Raw genomic sequence first — 16572 nt, 5'->3', positions numbered from 1 at the left:
CAGCGAACTTAACCCAGCTGGAGCATGTTGAAAATGAAAATTCACTCAGCTTTTATTAGCAAAGGTACTTCGAGATGCATGTTCAAAGCTATCTGCGGAGGGTAGCTCCAGGTAGATGTGACCTTGATTTCCCCAGATTCTGATGACGTCGCCAAAAATCGGCACAGGGTGCTGTTGTGGAGGGATGGGGAAAACAGCGAAAGTGTTCTGGGTGAAACATTAACCCGAGTCCCATCCTCCTCGTCCGTCGACAGTCCGCCGGACCGGTGTCGATTGAGCGGTGAAGAATGTTGTGATGGCTCCATGGGGAGCCGGTAGCAGGTTATGTGACAAAAGTCTACGGCAAACAGCAATGGGTAGGAGAAATATATTTTATTAGATTGATCCTCCGGAGGAGGGGAAAGGCAGGCCGGTCAAGAAACATATCGAATTTTTGACCAGTGAGCGCCCACCGCGGATCTCGCCCGTTATATGGCGCGGCACCTCTGCTCGACCACACACGAACATTCGGTGTGGCTCAAGCCAAAAACGTGGAGCTGGAGGGAACCTTTAGGTAGACCACCACAGCGGGGCCCATCTGAGCCACTGCATAGTGCCATCTGCCAGATGCGCGGGCCTGGGCAGTCTATCGAATCCCTTCTTCAACGAACGTCTTCATTGTCCAGAAATTCCATCAAGCCAGTTATAGATTGGTTGACCGAGCATCTCCATACTATCGAGGTTGCAACAAAGCCCATGATATAGACGACACCGGCCCAAAAAGACGACGGGGTGGTGCTTCGGTATGGGAGAAGTCCCGTTGATCGGTGCATACCTGCCGGCGTGTGGGTGGGTAGCTTTGAGCAGTGATAGGTAGGTTCTTGGATCGGCTGCTTCTGGGTGTGGGATTCAGGGGTGAGGTGGGTGTGTATTTGATGTGATTCATTGCTTGGCAAGGCCTTCAGGAGCCGGTTCTTCGGTTCTGCGCGCAATCGTCAGGCAGTGACTTGTCTCGATTGGGTGGGAGGCTCTGCGCTCTTAGGTGGCCCTTCTTCCCGGTACCTAAAATAAGCCCAGTCATTCTTCCACGATATCCGATGACTTGCCCGACATGACAATGGTGCCGTTGGAAGCCACGAAAGGTTTTAGAGGGCTAGGATTCAACCGAATCGCTACTCCTCTGATTCTGGTAATTTGGAATGCCGAGCAACCAGCCGATTCGTACCCGACATTCACCAACTACCATGCAGCACTTGCACTACCACACAACAGTTTCACACCGAGACCTCGGTTCCCACTTGCAGCCACCGAGTAGGAAAAACAGAGCAGTAAAAAAAAAAAAAAAGGGTTAAGAGGCCGCGAAAGGGCTGATGGACAACGGCAAGAAAATCAAATGATTACCAAGTCGAGCATAGGACTGGAACCCCCGCTATGTAAACCCTTCCCCTGGGATGTGAAAACAGAATACCTGAGACATACCCGCCGATAGCAATAATACTGAATAGTGAGCTGACACGTCGGCGTGGGCGAAATATGCAAATTATTGAGAATTATACACACAGTATCCCACATTCCCTCGATGATATGAAACTGACGAATGCATAAATCCGATATATGTCCTGCGGACTGAGTGCTTGATGTCAACACCCACGCAGCCGACACGAAGAAGTCATATTGTCTGGGGAGGACCTGGGCATGTCATTAGCTAAGGACTGTGTGGTAGAAACAACGCAGGTGCAATAGTATATTCCGCCTCAAGCAGGTATCCATTGAGCTACCATAATTCTGAAGTGTAAAGATGCGGTCTCGATTATATGTGCCTTCGATTAGCGGTTAGTCGGTTTAACTTCCGGCGCCACTGTTTGCCTTCATGTTATTTGACCTACCAGCCTCAACAGAAGGTCACACAAAAGCATGATATCCAGCTTGAATATAGACGCTTGTGCAGCGACGAGGTTATTGAGGAGTGACGTCGTTTTAAGCTTCAGGTGCCCTGGTCCCATCACAGAATGTAACCGAAGGACTCCACCCGGCAATGCGGAGACCTATCCGTCTTGGACATGGGACAGGGAGGATGAACGACAAGGAAAGGACAAGATACATACAAGGATTGACAGCGAGGGGCTTCAAGCATTCACTCGGATATATAAGGCCATAGCAGAGGGTGCTCTCGGTGGGTATCCGTGATGCTCAGTTGCTGAAATGTATGTATCCGTTTAGTTCCGTCCGTCGGGGGAGAGAACATCGGTATATTGCCCCTTTAGTTTGAGATATGAAGTTGAAATCATCGTATGACGATCACACAACGCCATGCAAAATCCACGTGCCTGCCCACCACACGTGAAACATTCCAGCAATCCAACCCCGTTAGTTTGCCCTATATTAAGCAACACGAATGCACGTTTAGACCTGGGTTGCACATGCTTTTTCCGAGTCGGTGGTACGCGTCCTCATCTCAGTCAAATCGAATGATCATCCCACCTTGCTGAGGCTTCGGCAACCATCCTCACGGCAACATATATCTGGTTTGGTGCGAGTACGGTTCCTTCATTGTGTTACTTCCGGAAGGTAAGCCGCTACATCCGTGCCAAACTGTACCATGTACCGTCAATCAATAGAGCCATAACAATACTCGCCCTCACCTAGGTACCTACTTACCCTCACCACAACATGATTAACACAGAGAGTAGTTTGACCTATCTTATTGCCCTAATTGAAAGGCTTTTAAAAACAGTTTTCAGACTTTTTATAAGACGCAGCTTTTGGATGATTGGGGGAGGGTGCCAAGAAGAATGGGTTGACGGTAGATGCTACCACGAGTGCACGAATCAATAATATATGGATGTCTTCGGAGATATCGCTCGTTATACATTCCATGGATCCATACGTTGCCAAGTCTTCACGGTGAATTCTTTTCACAAGGTGGTCAACGTTGGGTCACAAATTGAGGAGGAAAAGATAATTGTTTGTTTCAAGCTAGGATAGGGTACGCTGTCAAAAATCCCAATATCCCCACTGCCCATGGCTCCATTCTACCTGCCGTCAACGTCTGTAGACAAATAGCGTTAGAATTCTCAGAAACAGAATACCCAAGCAAGGCTCCATCAGGTCCCGACGATGTGGTTTGATCCCCGCTCTTTCTCATAGCTATCTTGCATATCACACACTTTTGTGAAAACCAGAGCAATCTCATATAGACCATAGTCAACCTGGAAAGTAAGCTGCTTCTGGTTCACACTAACTTGCCACACCTCATAAAAGCCTCAGTACCTACCGTAAATAATATTGACATGTTTCTTAATATCAAAAGCACCCAAACTCTTATCAAAACACTTCAGTCACGTTAAAAGAATTCATGCTCTCAGCAAATGAAACATTTTGTTGTTTTACTAGCTGTTTCATTTGGAGGCCAATTTTGTAGGGCATTTCGAGTTGCACACTGGGTATTAAGATGCAGATGATGATGATAAAGAGAAAGCAAAACTTGTTGAGTTCAGACCCAGACAGTTGATTTAAAGTATGCAATTGAACTGATGATATTACCTTACAAAAGCAAAGATATCGAAAAGAGTGAATAGTGAAAACCTGCATCTTTTACAAGACTAAAAAGACAGTAACTCCTCAAGATATTGTTTCTCATCATATTGTCCGAGTCTGATTGGTCATTGTAGGTATGTGTCCATTAGCAGGCAGAGCTAAAAGGGGGGTGGTTAATCCACCATAAGCAAAAGAAACCGACCATGCTGGGACTCGAACCCAGAACCTTTACCAGCTGGAGATTTAACAGTGAAGTTGAAACCGGAAAGTAACGCGCTACCATTGCGCTACACGGCCTGTTGGTATGTTGATCTCAGAAATTGACACTCTATTAATTCCAACTTCATGCCTTGACTAAAAAGAACTAAAGCCACCTTAGCGACTCATTATACAAATGATAAGTAAACAAATAATCCCCAGTTCCAGAATAGCCAACATATTCCACATCGTAACATCCTAGAAAACCCCCTCAGTGCGCATCATGTTATGTTGTTATGCGTTGTGCTCCCGTATCACAACCTAGAGAAATGCAACCCCCCGGTACGCCCCATGTGTTCATTGCTTCCTGGTAGAGATATGTAAAACCGCTATCCTCCCTGTTTCGCTGCCGCAAGCTCTCAGAAGAAGTACCGTATGCCTGGCCCTGCTGCGCCGTTTGTCGAATTCGCCGGTCTGCATGGTGTCTTGCAGGTGGTGGTCCGCGTACAAGGATCGGGAAAATCGCATCGGAGCTCCCCCCCCCCGCTGCGCGGCATACATAAAGGATCACCTTCCTCCATCGTGCTGACAAAATTTCCATCTCCTGCTTTTTTGTCTTCTGTCGCTGTTTTATTGTTGTTGTATTTATTGGTCGTGTTCGTTTAGAACAAGATGTCCAAGCAGCAGCAACACGCCATACCGGCCAAGCACGCCTCGAAGAAACCCTACCATCGAAGTCAGTCAATATCGGCATTCTGCATCTGCGCGACGCGCGGATATCAGTCGGGTTCACTCACAGGTCCCTTCTTCTCTTGTTGCTGCGGTGGGTAGTACTGTCCCTGAGGAGGATACGGGCCCTGCTGCTGGTAATACGCGCCGGGAGGTGGCTGTTGGCCATAGCCCATCTGAGGGCCCTGCTGGTAGTAAGGCTGTTGCTGATCATAGGGACCCTGAGGAGGAGGGCCGCCCTGGGGTGGGTAGTAAGCCTGCTGGGGAGCGCCGGGGGGAGGAGCGCCGTAGGCGGGAGGCTGATCGTGCTTTTGCGACATGGTGATTGATGGATTTGATTGATGGACGACGATGATTAGGCGATCCGCGACAGCGACGACGACGATGCGAAATCGGAGGGGCGACTGGAGTTTGGTTTGCTTGTTGTGGTGAATAAAATAGGGGAGTTCGGGGAAGGAGTTTGCGATAGCCAAATTAAGCGAGGTAAAGAAGATGGGGGTGGTTCGGTTTATCAAGGTTTGTCCTTGCGTGGCGATGACCAGGGTGGGAAACTTTGTTGTTCGCTCGGGTCGAAATCTGAAATTTGGATGGAACGGTCGCGGGTGACGAGGCGCAAGTCCGCTTCCGGGGTGCGGGGCAAGAGTGCGCTGAGTTATAGGACACAGGTCAGGTGCGCAGCTGGCCTCAAGCCTCAAGCTAACGCGTACAGATGATACTTGAGAGATACTCGGACGATCCGTGTTTCTTTTTGCAGTAATTCAATTCCAGGTGGTGGAGAGCAAACGACCAGACGAAGAGAAGAGGGGAACCAAGGGAGAGCTCGACAAATGTGTCAACCACGGACAAAGAACGGGATTCAATGGCAAATCACGGGAGCCTCGGGAGGGTTGCTCTCAGAGCCTGATGTTCTGCTCCGGTCAAACCCTGGGTGTCTCATTCAGGTCCCCTATCATGTGCCATTACATTTTGGAAGATTGACACTCTGCATTCTAGAACTTGGTGGTTGCGCGATATCTCCGGCGGCTGCGCCACGAAGCGTCGTCAACCATCTCTTATCCATGTAGCTACATCAAGTTTTGAGCGTGAGTGAAACCAGCGTCTATCATATGAGAGCGTCTATGGCGTTCGTGTCAGCGAGTAAGCCTTGCCTTCGAGAAGGATAGAGTGGAGTGTTTGATGAGGAGTTATCCACAAGCCATCGCTGCAACCTCGTGGCATTTAATGCAAGTTATGAACCCCACGTTGATTGCTCCTTGCTTCTGCACAAGCTACACTGCCAGCTGCCAGTGACTGCTGTCATCGGCGGCCTCTTGATTGACAACTGATCATGATTGCTCTTTGTGTGGCATCATCGCATCAGCAACCCGCCTTTGCAGTCATCGCCGGTATTTGCACTGGCCGATCGAGACCGCCTCACCTCCGTTGGCTCTGATGCCCGGTCAAGGTTACGCCACCGGCTTTTTTTCTGACCGATTGTCTTACCCCTTATTTCTTGGCAGGGGTGAATCACCACAGCCAGCAACTTGAGGCCTTTTGGTCGCTTATACACCACCACTTGCATCTACCACATCATACCCCCAATATAAAAATGACCCGCGAAACCCTCTCCTTCCCCCCCACCTCCATTCCACCCCTAGAACCCTACCTCCCCCTTACCTCCCCCTCTCCAAGCTCAAAACCACACCTAACCCTCACCTACGCCACCTCCCTCGATGCGTCCCTCTCCCTCGCCCCAGGCGTCCGCACAACCCTTTCCGGCCCTCACTCCAAATCAATGACGCACTACCTCCGCACCCGCCACAACGCCATCCTCGTCGGGTGCACCACCGCACTCGTCGACAACCCAGCCCTCAACTCCCGGCTAGGAAGCATCACCTCTCTCGACCAACAACCCCGCCCTATCATCCTCGACCCAAAGGGTCGCTGGGACTTCACCGAGGACAGCCAGGTAATCCGTCTAGCGGCTGAGTTTAAGGGGAAGGGCCCTTGGGTGGTGACTAAGAGGGGAGGGGAGACCAAGGAACGGGGAGAGTTGCTGGAACGTGTAGGGGGCAAGTTTTTGTTTTTGGAAACGGGGGAGGACGGGAGGTTTAAATGGGGGGATGTATTAAGTGTTTTGGGGGAGCAAGGAGTGAGAAGTGTCATGGTAGAGGGAGGAGGGGAGGTGATCAACTCTCTCCTCATCGACCCAGAGAACCGCCTCGTCGACTCGGTAATCATCACCATCGCCCCAACTTGGCTTGGCAAAGGCGGGGTGGTAGTCTCACCCTCACGACAACAAGGACAGACGTCACAACTGAAGCTGCGGGATGTATCCTGGCAACCTCACGGCGAAGACGTTGTGCTTTGCGGGAGGATTTTGCGCAGTTGAGCCAGCCAATACTAGGCTGACTGTCTGTTTAGGCATATACATGCCAAGTATGCCATTTAAACAAATTAAACATGTCCCACCACCTTGATCTCAACCCACCTCAAAACCAAATACCCCAACCCCGTCACGACAAAAGCGCTCTCAAACCCGATATCCCCCGTAACCTTCGCCAACGGGCCCGTATACCACGGCGCCGCCATTCCCGGAACCACCAATCCCAAACTCAACAAACTCGCTCCCAGCGCCGCCGCCCCCGGCGGTAATTTCCGTCCAACATTCCAGATCTTGTGATCATGACTGCTATAATCCCCCTTTCTAAACACCACCAATTCTATTATGACAACCGCATCAAAACATCCCGCCCAATACCCAATCACCGCGAGGAAGTTCGTCAAACTTTCCTCCCACGCCTCAGCCGCCTTGATCGCAAACGGAATCAACAGTCCCATGGCCACAAAAATAAAGAAAAACCGATGAACTTGTGCGAAAAACGGCAGGAGCTGCTGGAGGTTGACGCTGATGGAGTACATCGAGATGGCAATGTTTCCTATGACAGAGAGGGCCAAAAGGACGAGGATGAATTTCCCAAAGTTGCCGAGGACGGGGACGAGCATTTGGTACAAGATGCCTCCTATTCCTGTGGTGGCGTAGGCGGCGGACCAGGAGGGTACGTTGGGGGAGCAGCCTCCTATCGCGGCGCCGAGGATGAGAAGGGGGACCGACGGGAGGAGGAGGCCGAAGTAGGTGTAGGCGAAGACGCGGAATCTGGAATTTGGCGGGGACAAGGGTGGTTAGAAACTCGGTGTGGGATGCTTTAGGAGAACACAAGACGGGCAGTGTTTTGACGTTGTCTGGATAGAGAAGAAAAGGGGGAGGCTTACCGAGACACAACGTTTGGTTTGTGGTAGATGCTATAATCTGACACCGTGCCTCCAAATGTAATGAAATACCCCGCGATCAGAGCACCCAACGTCATGACCTGAGAAGCGGTTGCCGGTGGGTTGTTTGTCTGCAGGTGAAGATACTTGCCGCCACAGCCCAAGGCAATGGCAATGGCGATGAGGTTGGGGATCCAGGTCCATCTTTCCCAGAAGTGGACTGCCTTGAAGCCAAAGAGGGAGACGGCAAAGGAGACAAGACAGGTGATGATAATACCGATGTTGACCGAAAGCTGATCTGGGTTGAGAGAGGCGAGGGTTTGGCCGCCCACCACGGCTGAGAGCAAGGAAAAGCCAGTTAGAGTGGCAGCGTTGAGGAGAAGGGGGATGGTGACGAGGTAGCGGCTAGGCTGGTTAGTATTTTGACCAGATAGAAAGAGGAAAAATGATAAATAGGGGAGGAAGAGTGAGCATTACGTACCCAAAGGAATATCTCGCTTGAATCAACTGCCTTAGCCCAGTCTCCATGCCACCAATCACCATAAAGGCAGGTGGAATGCAAGTCAACATGGCAAAGAAAACGATGACGAGAGAGGCGTCCCTCAAGTTCATGCCCATGCCCAACGTGGCGAGCATGCCGGTTGGGATACTGGGGCCAGATCCTTCGGATTAGTGAGGTCCATGCTGACAGGAATACGGGAAAATGGACCCACGGAAGTAAACAGAGAAGACAGGTGAAGAAGACCGTGAACAAGTTGTTGTACTGCGTACACGTCCGCTGCTCAAGGGGTACTGGTTTGATGCCATTCTCTTCGACGCCGATGTCAAGCAGCTTCTGGTACCACTTGGGATTCTTGTCAGGATGAGTCTCGTAGACCTCGCCATCCTTGACGGTGAGGAAGGATGTCAGGGCGCTCTTGAAGGTGTGAGGCTCCTGTCTCTCGAGGTCGGAGTCCTGAGAGTGACTCATGATGGGCGATTGGGACGGTTGTGTCCCGTAAGTGAACACAAGAGGTCGAGGGCAGCAACAAGTGTCAAGACTACGTTGGGGTCGCGAGAGAAGGACACAGGACAAGAGTACGATTGTATTTTCTAGTTAAGCCGTGGGGAACACCCGCCCTTAAGAGACCATCCCATCCTCATCCTGTTGCTCCCATTGCTAGTGGGTAAGCGGGTCTAGCATCCTCATTTGCATATTCACTCATGAATTCTTGCATGGTGGAATTCTTGCGCTCCTCCCCATGACATTCACAGTTCTGTCATGTAGGTCATGTCCCATGTATGCGTCTAATATGAGCAAACAGGGGATCGAAGAGCTAAGATCCTAGTTTCTGGTGGGCTTCACCGACAACTTACATTCTGATAAGAGAAGCATGCAGGAAATGGCAAGCGAGAAGCCTTGTCGATTGGAGGGACATTGTCAAGGCCAAGCCAGTGATGCAGTCGTATCACCAGCCATGTGTGACATGCGGTAATGAAGAAGTAGTGAAAACCAGACGAGGGATAGCGGCCGCTTTCGTCTCTCCTGAGAGCAAGGTCAAGGTACGCAACGTGGGCAACGGTGGGCTGTGCTTGTGAAGCGGTCTGGTGGTTCGATGGGATCATGGAGGGAAGATGATCCTGGGAGTCTTTCATGTATTTCCGGCTTCCCCGCAGACCGGAGGGCTCATGTACGGTTTCTGTAGCTCGGTCAAACATTGGGCCGGCCTGGTGATCGGCGTCGAAACGCCGTCGTCGAGGGGGAGGCGGGTTGATGCTTCACCAGGCCATCTCACGATGTTATTGCTCCCGAGGTTATCACCAAAACACCTCTTTCCCATGCCGTTACGCAAAGCCCGCATTGCGGCTCATAATGTCGGTTCCAAGCTGTCGGAATATCTGTGATCATTAATCGGGGGAGACCAATTGGCAGACTCACGGCACCCTACGGCAATCGACTGCGAGGGGGCTGGGCTATGGAACTCGATCGGAGCCAAGGGTTCCCGCGCCGTAGTGGTGCAGCAAGGCCAGTGCCCAGCACCCACCAAAACTGCACCCGGTGCACCGTGCTTGAAGAATGGAACCTCAGCCGTCCGGTAACCAGGTCTCTGGGTCATGTTGAATGCTTTTGATATGGTGATAAAAAATCTAGGCAGCACTCTCGTATATCTATTCGCCTCAAACTGTTGAGGAGGCTGGTTTACAACAAAGCCCGAAGAAACTGAAATGGAATCTGGGAATGAGATCATTGCCAAACCATTTCCTTGGCTGTGGTTAAAGGTCCACTGAAGAATGCGGGGGCTTATCGATAAAATGGATCCCAATACCTAAATGCCTAGCTCGAAAGGGTTAGGGTTCTGGGCTGCAGGAGGCTCGGCGGGTGGCACGCGCCGCGATCCTGTTGCTGGCAGTTGTAGTGGGGACGTCTTGCAGTAGGCCCAACTTGCGCTTCGTGTTTCGAGTTTCGGCTTGATCGCAACCTCAGAAATCCTGCCTCTGCTCCTGTCTGGCGCTGCTTGATTGCGAAACTAAATTCCTGACCGGCAACCCTTCCGTACATTCTTCGAGACACCCCAGATCCTAGCACCTTGCCGAGTGCCGAGAACCTGAACCAGGGTCCGGCCTGATCGCGCCCGCAATGGAGGGAGTCTCGATAATCAAGGAGCACCAAAAGTCCATCATCGACATCATTCGTAATACCACCCGAGGAGATTGGAAGGTTTTGGTGCTCGATGAGACGACACAGGCGATTCTCGACACCACCGTCAACGAAGATGACATTCTCAACCATAATATCGCGAACATCGAGAGGATCGAGGAGCGCCGGGAGCCCAATCCAACCATGGACGCAATTTACGTGATATCGCCTACACCATTTGCCGTCGATTGCCTCATGGCCGATTTCGAACGCCGCCGCTACCGAAGTGCGTTTTTGATATGGACCGGGGTTCTGCCCGATGCCCTAGCACGGCGTGTTGATGCTGCCCGGAGGCAAATAGCAGCTCCCCCTCAAAACCTCTTCGTCGACTTCTACCCCCGAGAATCACACTTGGTTACCTTCCAAGACCCGTCCAGCTTTCAAGTGCTATATAACCCCAGTTGCAATGATCTAGTAGCACGGCACTTGACGACGTTGGCGCAAAAGATAGCTTCTGTCTGCCACACACTTGGAGAAGCACCGAGGATACGCTACTATGCGCCGCAGACCGCGACCCATGAAGCTGGAGTTCTTTCCTTTCACCTGGCTCGCTTCCTCCAAAACGAGATCGAGCGGCTACAAAAAGTGGACCAGAACTTTCCGCCACAAACTACCCGGCCTCAGTCAGTGTTGCTAATCACGGACCGGTCTATGGATCTGATGGCGCCGTTACTTCACGAGTTCTCCTACCAATCATTCATCCACGATGTACTACCGCTCAGGGAGCAACCAAACGGAACAGTTACCTATCATATGGTGATCAACGAAGGGTTACCCCAAGCCGAAGAGAAGGATGTGGAGATAACCGAGAAAGACAAGTTATGGGTGGACAACAGGCACAAGCACATGGCGGATACAATCGCGAAGTTGATGGGAGACTTCAAGAGTTTCATCGCGAAAAACCCCAACTTCGCCGGAAAGAACGAAAACGAGACCAGCCTCAACGACATTCGAGATATGTTGGCCGGCCTTCCTCAGTTCCAAGAGATGAAGCAAGCCTATAGTCTACATCTTACCATGGCGCAAGAAGCCATGAACATCTTCCAAAAGTTCAAGCTCTCCGAGGTGGCCTCAGTGGAACAAACCCTCGCCACCGGCCTCGACGAAGACCTCAAGAAGCCCAAAAATATCCTCGACCAAGTTGTTCGTCTGCTAGACGACCAAGACGTTGCCCCCACCGACCGTCTCCGGCTCGTGGCGCTGTACGCCCTCTACCGCGACGGGATGATCGACCAGGATCTTCTTCGGTTGTTATGGCATGCATCGTTGCAACGATCGAGAGAAAGTACCGACAAGGCAGCGATAGAAAACCTCGAATTACTCGGTGCTCGCCCCCTGAAAACTCAACTCAAAGAGGTCCCCCCACGTCAACCCAACACCCCTCTCTTCCCCCCTAATACGAAAACCGCTGTCCAGAGCGAGGAATATGCCCTCTCGAGATTCGAACCAGCGGTCAAACACATGCTTGAAGACCTCTGCTCTGGAACCTTGGATCAGACTTCCTTCCCTTACGTCATCCCACCCCAAGCAGGCGGACAGGCGGATGACGCGTTTCAAACCCAGGGCTCCCTCCGCTCTGCCGCTCCGAGGTGGGCTTCTGCCAACCGCCGCCAAGTTGAAAACCGACAGCGCATCATTGTTTTTGTCGCGGGTGGAGCGACGTATTCCGAAGCTAGAGCCTGCTATGAAGTATCCGAAAAACACAATCGGGATGTTTACTTGGTTACGTCGCACATGCAGACGCCGAATAAATTCGTCGAAGATTTGCGGCATCTGAAGTCGGATAGGAGGAGGTTGAAGCTGCCGATGGATGAGCCCCCCAAGAAGGCGCCCGCGCATCTGTTTGAACGGCCGGCGCCGCCACCGCAGCAGCAGGTGAGGCCGCCGCAACCCGGGGGTGGGGCGCCAGGGATGGGAATGGGGGGGCAGATGCCCCCTGGGGGTCCTAGGCCGCCGACGAAGGCGTTGGGGCAGATGACGTTGAGTAGTGGCCCAGGGGGGCCGTCGGGGGGAGGTGGGGGCCATGAGAGGACGAGTAGTACTGCTACAGGGGCTTCGGTGGGAATGGGGGAGGATAAGGAGAAGAAGAAGAAGAAGAGGAATATTTTTGGGATTAAGAAGGATAAATAGGTGATAGGATGGAAGGGAAGAAAAGGAGGAGAGAGGGAGCTTGTTGTGTGATTGAAAATGGGGATGGGGATAAGGTTGTTGGGTCCTGTCTGTATGGAATCTGTCTTTTTTCCTCTCTTTCTCTCTCTCGTTGCGTCTATGTCTGTGCGTCATATTGCGGGTTCATATCCCGCTGCTCTTTTCTCTTGTCAAGAACAAATACCTTGTGAAACCTCACAGCAGGGCGTTTAGCGTCGTCGTGGGTTGAATTGAATTTTGACATGGAAACGGGTAGTTCGGATCTCAATACTCGACGTGTCCGTCAAGATGATGCCATGTGTGATAGTGTGGTTTCTGTGTGTTCCTGAGCATCATAGCACTCCGTCCGCCAATCTCACAAAATATCTCTCTCTTACCAACAAGGAGAAGAGAAGCAGATGACAATGAAAGCAGATCGCGTTGAGTTTTGCGGGAGATAAAAAGAAAAGGGGAGGTTAGCAGGATTGGCAATGGCTTGGTGATATAGCTTATGGCAATGGAGGTGTGAGGCTGTATCTTGAAATCAAAATAGGTTGGAGACCTACAAGGGCAATTCGACTTGCGCTTCAATTTGCTTGAACGCTCAGCAAGTCCAATCCTTTATTTGTACTGTACAATGTAGTGTCGCATTAAAGCCCTCTTTTCGCCTCCTCTATCACTTTGCGAGGTAGGTAAGAAAAACCTATTGCTAGAAACCACCAAATACCCTACCCTACCCTTCCGCTGACACAAGACCCTTATTTGCCTGATTCCCAATCGGGGTTCTGTAAGAAAAGCATGTCAGCCTCCTGGAAGAATGGGAAAGTTAACCGGAAATGCTTACCTTGCGCAGAATAACCAGACCCTCCAGGGTACTGCTCAAGCTAATATACTCCTCATCTTCCAACTCAGCACGCTCACCATGCGCCAACAACACTGGCGTGCTCTGTGTCTGCCACCCAGTGATCGTCTTGGGGCGACCAGCCTGGCCAACCACATCCACAGCCTGACCAACGCGCACGTTGACAGTCAATGGCTTGAGGTTCTCGTCCAACGTTACAAGGAAGCGTGGATGCATAGCTGTGACAAGGAAGTAAAGCAGATAATGCGAGTCCGAGGTGATGAACTGCTTGGCATCAATCATCGCCACAAGAACAGTGAGGAGACCAGCAGCCGATACCCGCGACAGAATCTGGCGATCGGTGTGGAAGGGGTTGATGGAGAGTGTGCCCTTGCCCATGTGAACAAGACCCTGCGCAATGCGGACCATAAAGAGGGTTTCCTGATCCCGGTGATAATAGCTCGCAAGCTGGCGCAGAAGCTGAGCCAACCTGGCGTTGTTGGTACCGGCACCGACCAGACCCATGGCAAAGATGGCATTGATGGCAACATCATTATCGTTGTCGTGACTGTATCTAGAAAGTGTATCGTACACCTTCATCTGGGGATTACTTGGGCTGACAAGAGCCATAGCCAGGGGTACGGCTCGGCGAATGTTGGCCTCGCCATAGTGCATGAGGTGGCCGAACTGCCGGAGAACCATTTCCTGGCCGACATCCTCACCCATCGCAATAATACCGATACCGAGAACAGCATAGGCCTGCAAGAGCTCGTCGCCCTTTTTCTCTTCTGACTCCTCCAAGTGCTCGTTGCAAATGTGGAGCAGCTCCTGAATCTTCAACACAGCACCAGTTCCGGCCCAAGCGCAGATCGAAGCAAGGACAGAGGTAGGCTTCGCCATCGGGTGCTCGACCGCCTTGAGAGTCTCCAGAATGACATCCACCTCCTCTTGGCGCCCGAAGAACAAAAGACCCAGGCCAAGAGCAAGGAATCGTGTCCACTTGTCGGTGAGTTGACCCTTGCGGTCATCGTCCAAGAGCGTGGTGATAATGGCCTCGGTAACTTCGGGGTTAGAAGAGCCCACGAATACCAACCCGCACGCAAGAGCAGCCATGGCGGATACCCGCATCTGCTGAGTCGTATCGGTGATGATGGGCAACAGGAAGTCCAAAAGCTCTGCCTTGTTAGACCCAGCATAAGCAAGACCTAATCCCATAATCGCCGATACCCTGATCAGCGGGTTCTTGTGGGCAAGTTTGTCGTTGTCTGCAAGAAGAGCCATGGCAGGCTCAGAGTCCAACCGAACGCCAGAGTTCATGATGCCAATTGCAAGATAAGCACCGGCCTGGATTGGCTCCTCCTCAAGATAGGTGTACTTATCTACCTGATCAAGCCCATTCTCGATGTCCCACATGAGAAGCGTGCCCAGAGAGGCCACTGTGGACATCATACCCTCATCCTTTGTCTTCCATACCCAGCTCTCCTTGTCGCCTGCAACCAACATCATCTTGTCGTTTCCGAAGCCTGCGTTCACGAACCCGTTGACGAATGCGGCAGCCAAATTGTGGCGGGCCGAGTCAAAGTTGGTCAGGCCGGCGACGCGGCTGCTCTCGAGGTGGCTCTTGTAGATGTCTTCGGTGGTCTTGGGCTCGAGAATGTTAAGCTCCTTGCCCAGGGCCTTGAAGTGATCGGGAAGCTTGACGTTAGAGAGGCACTCTTGAATTTCCTCGTCATCGGTCTTATCGCTGTCGAGCCATATTCTTTGGCGCGCAATCAAGTAGGAAAGCTGCTTCTTGAGCGCCAGATCAGGGGCATCTTGGAAGTCGGCTTCAATGAGTTCAAGGTCGTTGAGTCTGATGGCAAGCACCATGGCCTGTGTGTACTGCTTGTAGGTCTTGTAGATATCATGGGCTACACGGAGGAACTGTTCGTTGTCGGGGTATGTGAGCAGGTTGACCATGGACACCATGTACAAGCAGACTCTTCCATATGTGTTCTCGTCCACGAACTTTGGCAGCTCTTCGATAATCTCGACTATGAGCGATGATGTTAGCCTTCCGGGTTCCTAAGAAAAATCGAGGGAGGCAAGTCTTACGCTCGCTCATTAGATCAACAGCGTCGGCCTCCTGATTGCTCTTGAGAAACAGGGGAACCAAGGCCAAGGCAAGGTCCACAAGGTCCGCTGTTGGCTCATCGGTGGCAATGCGCTTCCCGTAGACCTCGCCGATCTCCAGAGCAAGATGCCTAACATACTCATGACCCCATGAGCCGATATCTTGCGTGGGCGCAAGCAATCGGTACTTGAGAGTATCTTGGCGGTCTTCGTCAGAAAAGGTCATGCCGATCACCGAGAGCACATCGGCAAGGGAGTTCTTGTCATCGCTCGCTGGCCATTCATCGTAGAGCTTCGTCAGGGTCTCGTAATGTGGACGTAAAAACTTCAAGGGCTTCGGGACAGCTGTCATAGAAGAGGTTGAGGTCTTGATCGAGCTCCCTAGAGCCTCCAATGCTGGCTTGTAGAGGGACGTATCGGATTCCTGTTAGACAGTTAAGTAGATGTTCCACAGCAACAGGGACAATCAAATGGCAACGCACAGTCAGCCGCTCAACGATCATATCAAGCTCGTTCTTCAGCTGCTGGTCCTCCTCGCTAAGCTCTTCTGAAGCTATACCATGGTGTTAGCAAGCGCTTCTGCTGTCGATGATGCCCATGCAAATGTCAACGCACTCTCAGCCTTGTCATCATCCTTCTTTCCATTCTCCACAGGCTGAGCGACCTTGTCCTTCTGTGTCTCGTCATCTACAGCCTTCCCCTTGCCCTTGTCGGCGGTCTTCGACAGGTCGCTGTCCTGCGCCATGGTTGCGGTTATGTGTGAAGGGATGGGATGTTGTCAAGCTCCGTTGGGCCTGCGGAAGGTGGCGGGGGTCAAAAGTGAGGGGAGGTTTCCTGGTAGTTGACGGGTTGAATAAGGCGCCGCAAATCCCCCAGTATGGCAGTAATCTGTAATGAATGGCAATGGTTCGTAAGCAGTTGAATAATGTCGGTGTTGGAGTCGGAGATGGAAGAAAGCTTAGCAATTCTTCCCGTTGATGCTGAGGCGGGCAGGCAGCTTGCTGGTTACGCGACACTGCTTGGCCGCCTGGCACTGGGACACAAGGCGGGCCCAACCTGAGTGGCCAGTGCTCCACTGAGCTAAGCTCGACCCTTGTCTCCCAGATCCTTGACAGGTGAGGTC

At 51.8% G+C, this 16572-nt stretch overlaps 5 protein-coding genes and 1 non-coding gene across 6 annotated transcripts; 2 read left to right on the top strand and 4 right to left on the bottom strand.

The window, feature by feature from the left end:
• Positions 1-3714: 3714 nt before the first annotated feature.
• QC764_0092060 lies at positions 3715-3813 on the bottom strand. The gene has a single exon. It is a non-coding gene; the product is annotated as a tRNA-Arg (tRNA).
• A 15-nt stretch (positions 3814-3828) lies between these two features.
• Positions 3829-5596, bottom strand: QC764_603100 (uncharacterized protein). The gene is made up of 2 exons (XM_062948816.1): positions 4512-5596; positions 3829-4439 (listed from the first exon to the last, which is right to left on the bottom strand). The coding sequence occupies exons 1-2, from the start codon at positions 4655-4657 to the stop codon at positions 4001-4003; spliced, it is 585 nt and encodes a 194-aa protein (XP_062797422.1). The 5' UTR covers positions 4658-5596; the 3' UTR covers positions 3829-4000.
• A 435-nt stretch (positions 5597-6031) lies between these two features.
• RIB7 (2,5-diamino-6-(ribosylamino)-4(3H)-pyrimidinone 5'-phosphate reductase) lies at positions 6032-6814 on the top strand (the record flags this gene model as incomplete). Its single annotated transcript, XM_062948817.1, has 1 exon — positions 6032-6814. One exon carries the CDS (start codon positions 6032-6034, stop codon positions 6812-6814), a length of 783 nt encoding a protein of 260 aa, XP_062797421.1.
• A 65-nt stretch (positions 6815-6879) lies between these two features.
• Positions 6880-8662, bottom strand: QC764_603120 (uncharacterized protein; the record flags this gene model as incomplete). Its single annotated transcript, XM_062948818.1, has 4 exons — positions 6880-7579; positions 7696-8097; positions 8174-8341; positions 8406-8662. The coding sequence occupies 4 exons, from the start codon at positions 8660-8662 to the stop codon at positions 6880-6882; spliced, it is 1527 nt and encodes a 508-aa protein (XP_062797420.1).
• A 1647-nt stretch (positions 8663-10309) lies between these two features.
• Positions 10310-12499, top strand: sec1 (syntaxin binding protein 1; the record flags this gene model as incomplete). Its single annotated transcript, XM_062948819.1, has 1 exon — positions 10310-12499. The coding sequence occupies one exon, from the start codon at positions 10310-10312 to the stop codon at positions 12497-12499; it is 2190 nt and encodes a 729-aa protein (XP_062797419.1).
• Positions 12500-12948: 449 nt separating this feature from the next.
• Positions 12949-16551, bottom strand: RPN1 (proteasome regulatory particle base subunit). Its single transcript, XM_062948820.1, has 5 exons — positions 16065-16551; positions 15932-16002; positions 15432-15873; positions 13341-15370; positions 12949-13281 (listed from the first exon to the last, which is right to left on the bottom strand). Exons 1-5 carry the CDS (start codon positions 16192-16194, stop codon positions 13255-13257), a joined length of 2700 nt encoding a protein of 899 aa, XP_062797418.1. The 5' UTR covers positions 16195-16551; the 3' UTR covers positions 12949-13254.
• Between the last annotated feature and the right edge of the window lie 21 nt (positions 16552-16572).

This window comes from Podospora pseudoanserina, chromosome 6 (genome assembly GCF_035222485.1).
Source record: "Podospora pseudoanserina strain CBS 124.78 chromosome 6, whole genome shotgun sequence".
In the NCBI taxonomy this organism is placed as follows: domain Eukaryota; kingdom Fungi; phylum Ascomycota; class Sordariomycetes; order Sordariales; family Podosporaceae; genus Podospora; species Podospora pseudoanserina.
Note: the sequence above shows the minus strand (reverse complement) of the source record. Positions and strands in the feature narration are given on the sequence as shown.

Coding starts and splice junctions, on each gene's coding strand:
- QC764_603100 (XM_062948816.1), bottom strand. CDS start 4,657: ATGATCAGCAACAGCCTTACTACCAGCAGGGCCCTCAGATGGGCTATG. Junction 4,440..4,511: donor AACAAGAGAAGAAGGGACCT/GTGAGTGAACCC, acceptor CTTCGATGGTAG/GGTTTCTTCGAGGCGTGCTT.
- RPN1 (XM_062948820.1), bottom strand. CDS start 16,194: ATGGCGCAGGACAGCGACCTGTCGAAGACCGCCGACAAGGGCAAGGGG. Junction 16,003..16,064: donor GGATGATGACAAGGCTGAGA/GTGCGTTGACAT, acceptor ACCATGGTATAG/CTTCAGAAGAGCTTAGCGAG. Junction 13,282..13,340: donor GTCTGGTTATTCTGCGCAAG/GTAAGCATTTCC, acceptor CTTTTCTTACAG/AACCCCGATTGGGAATCAGG.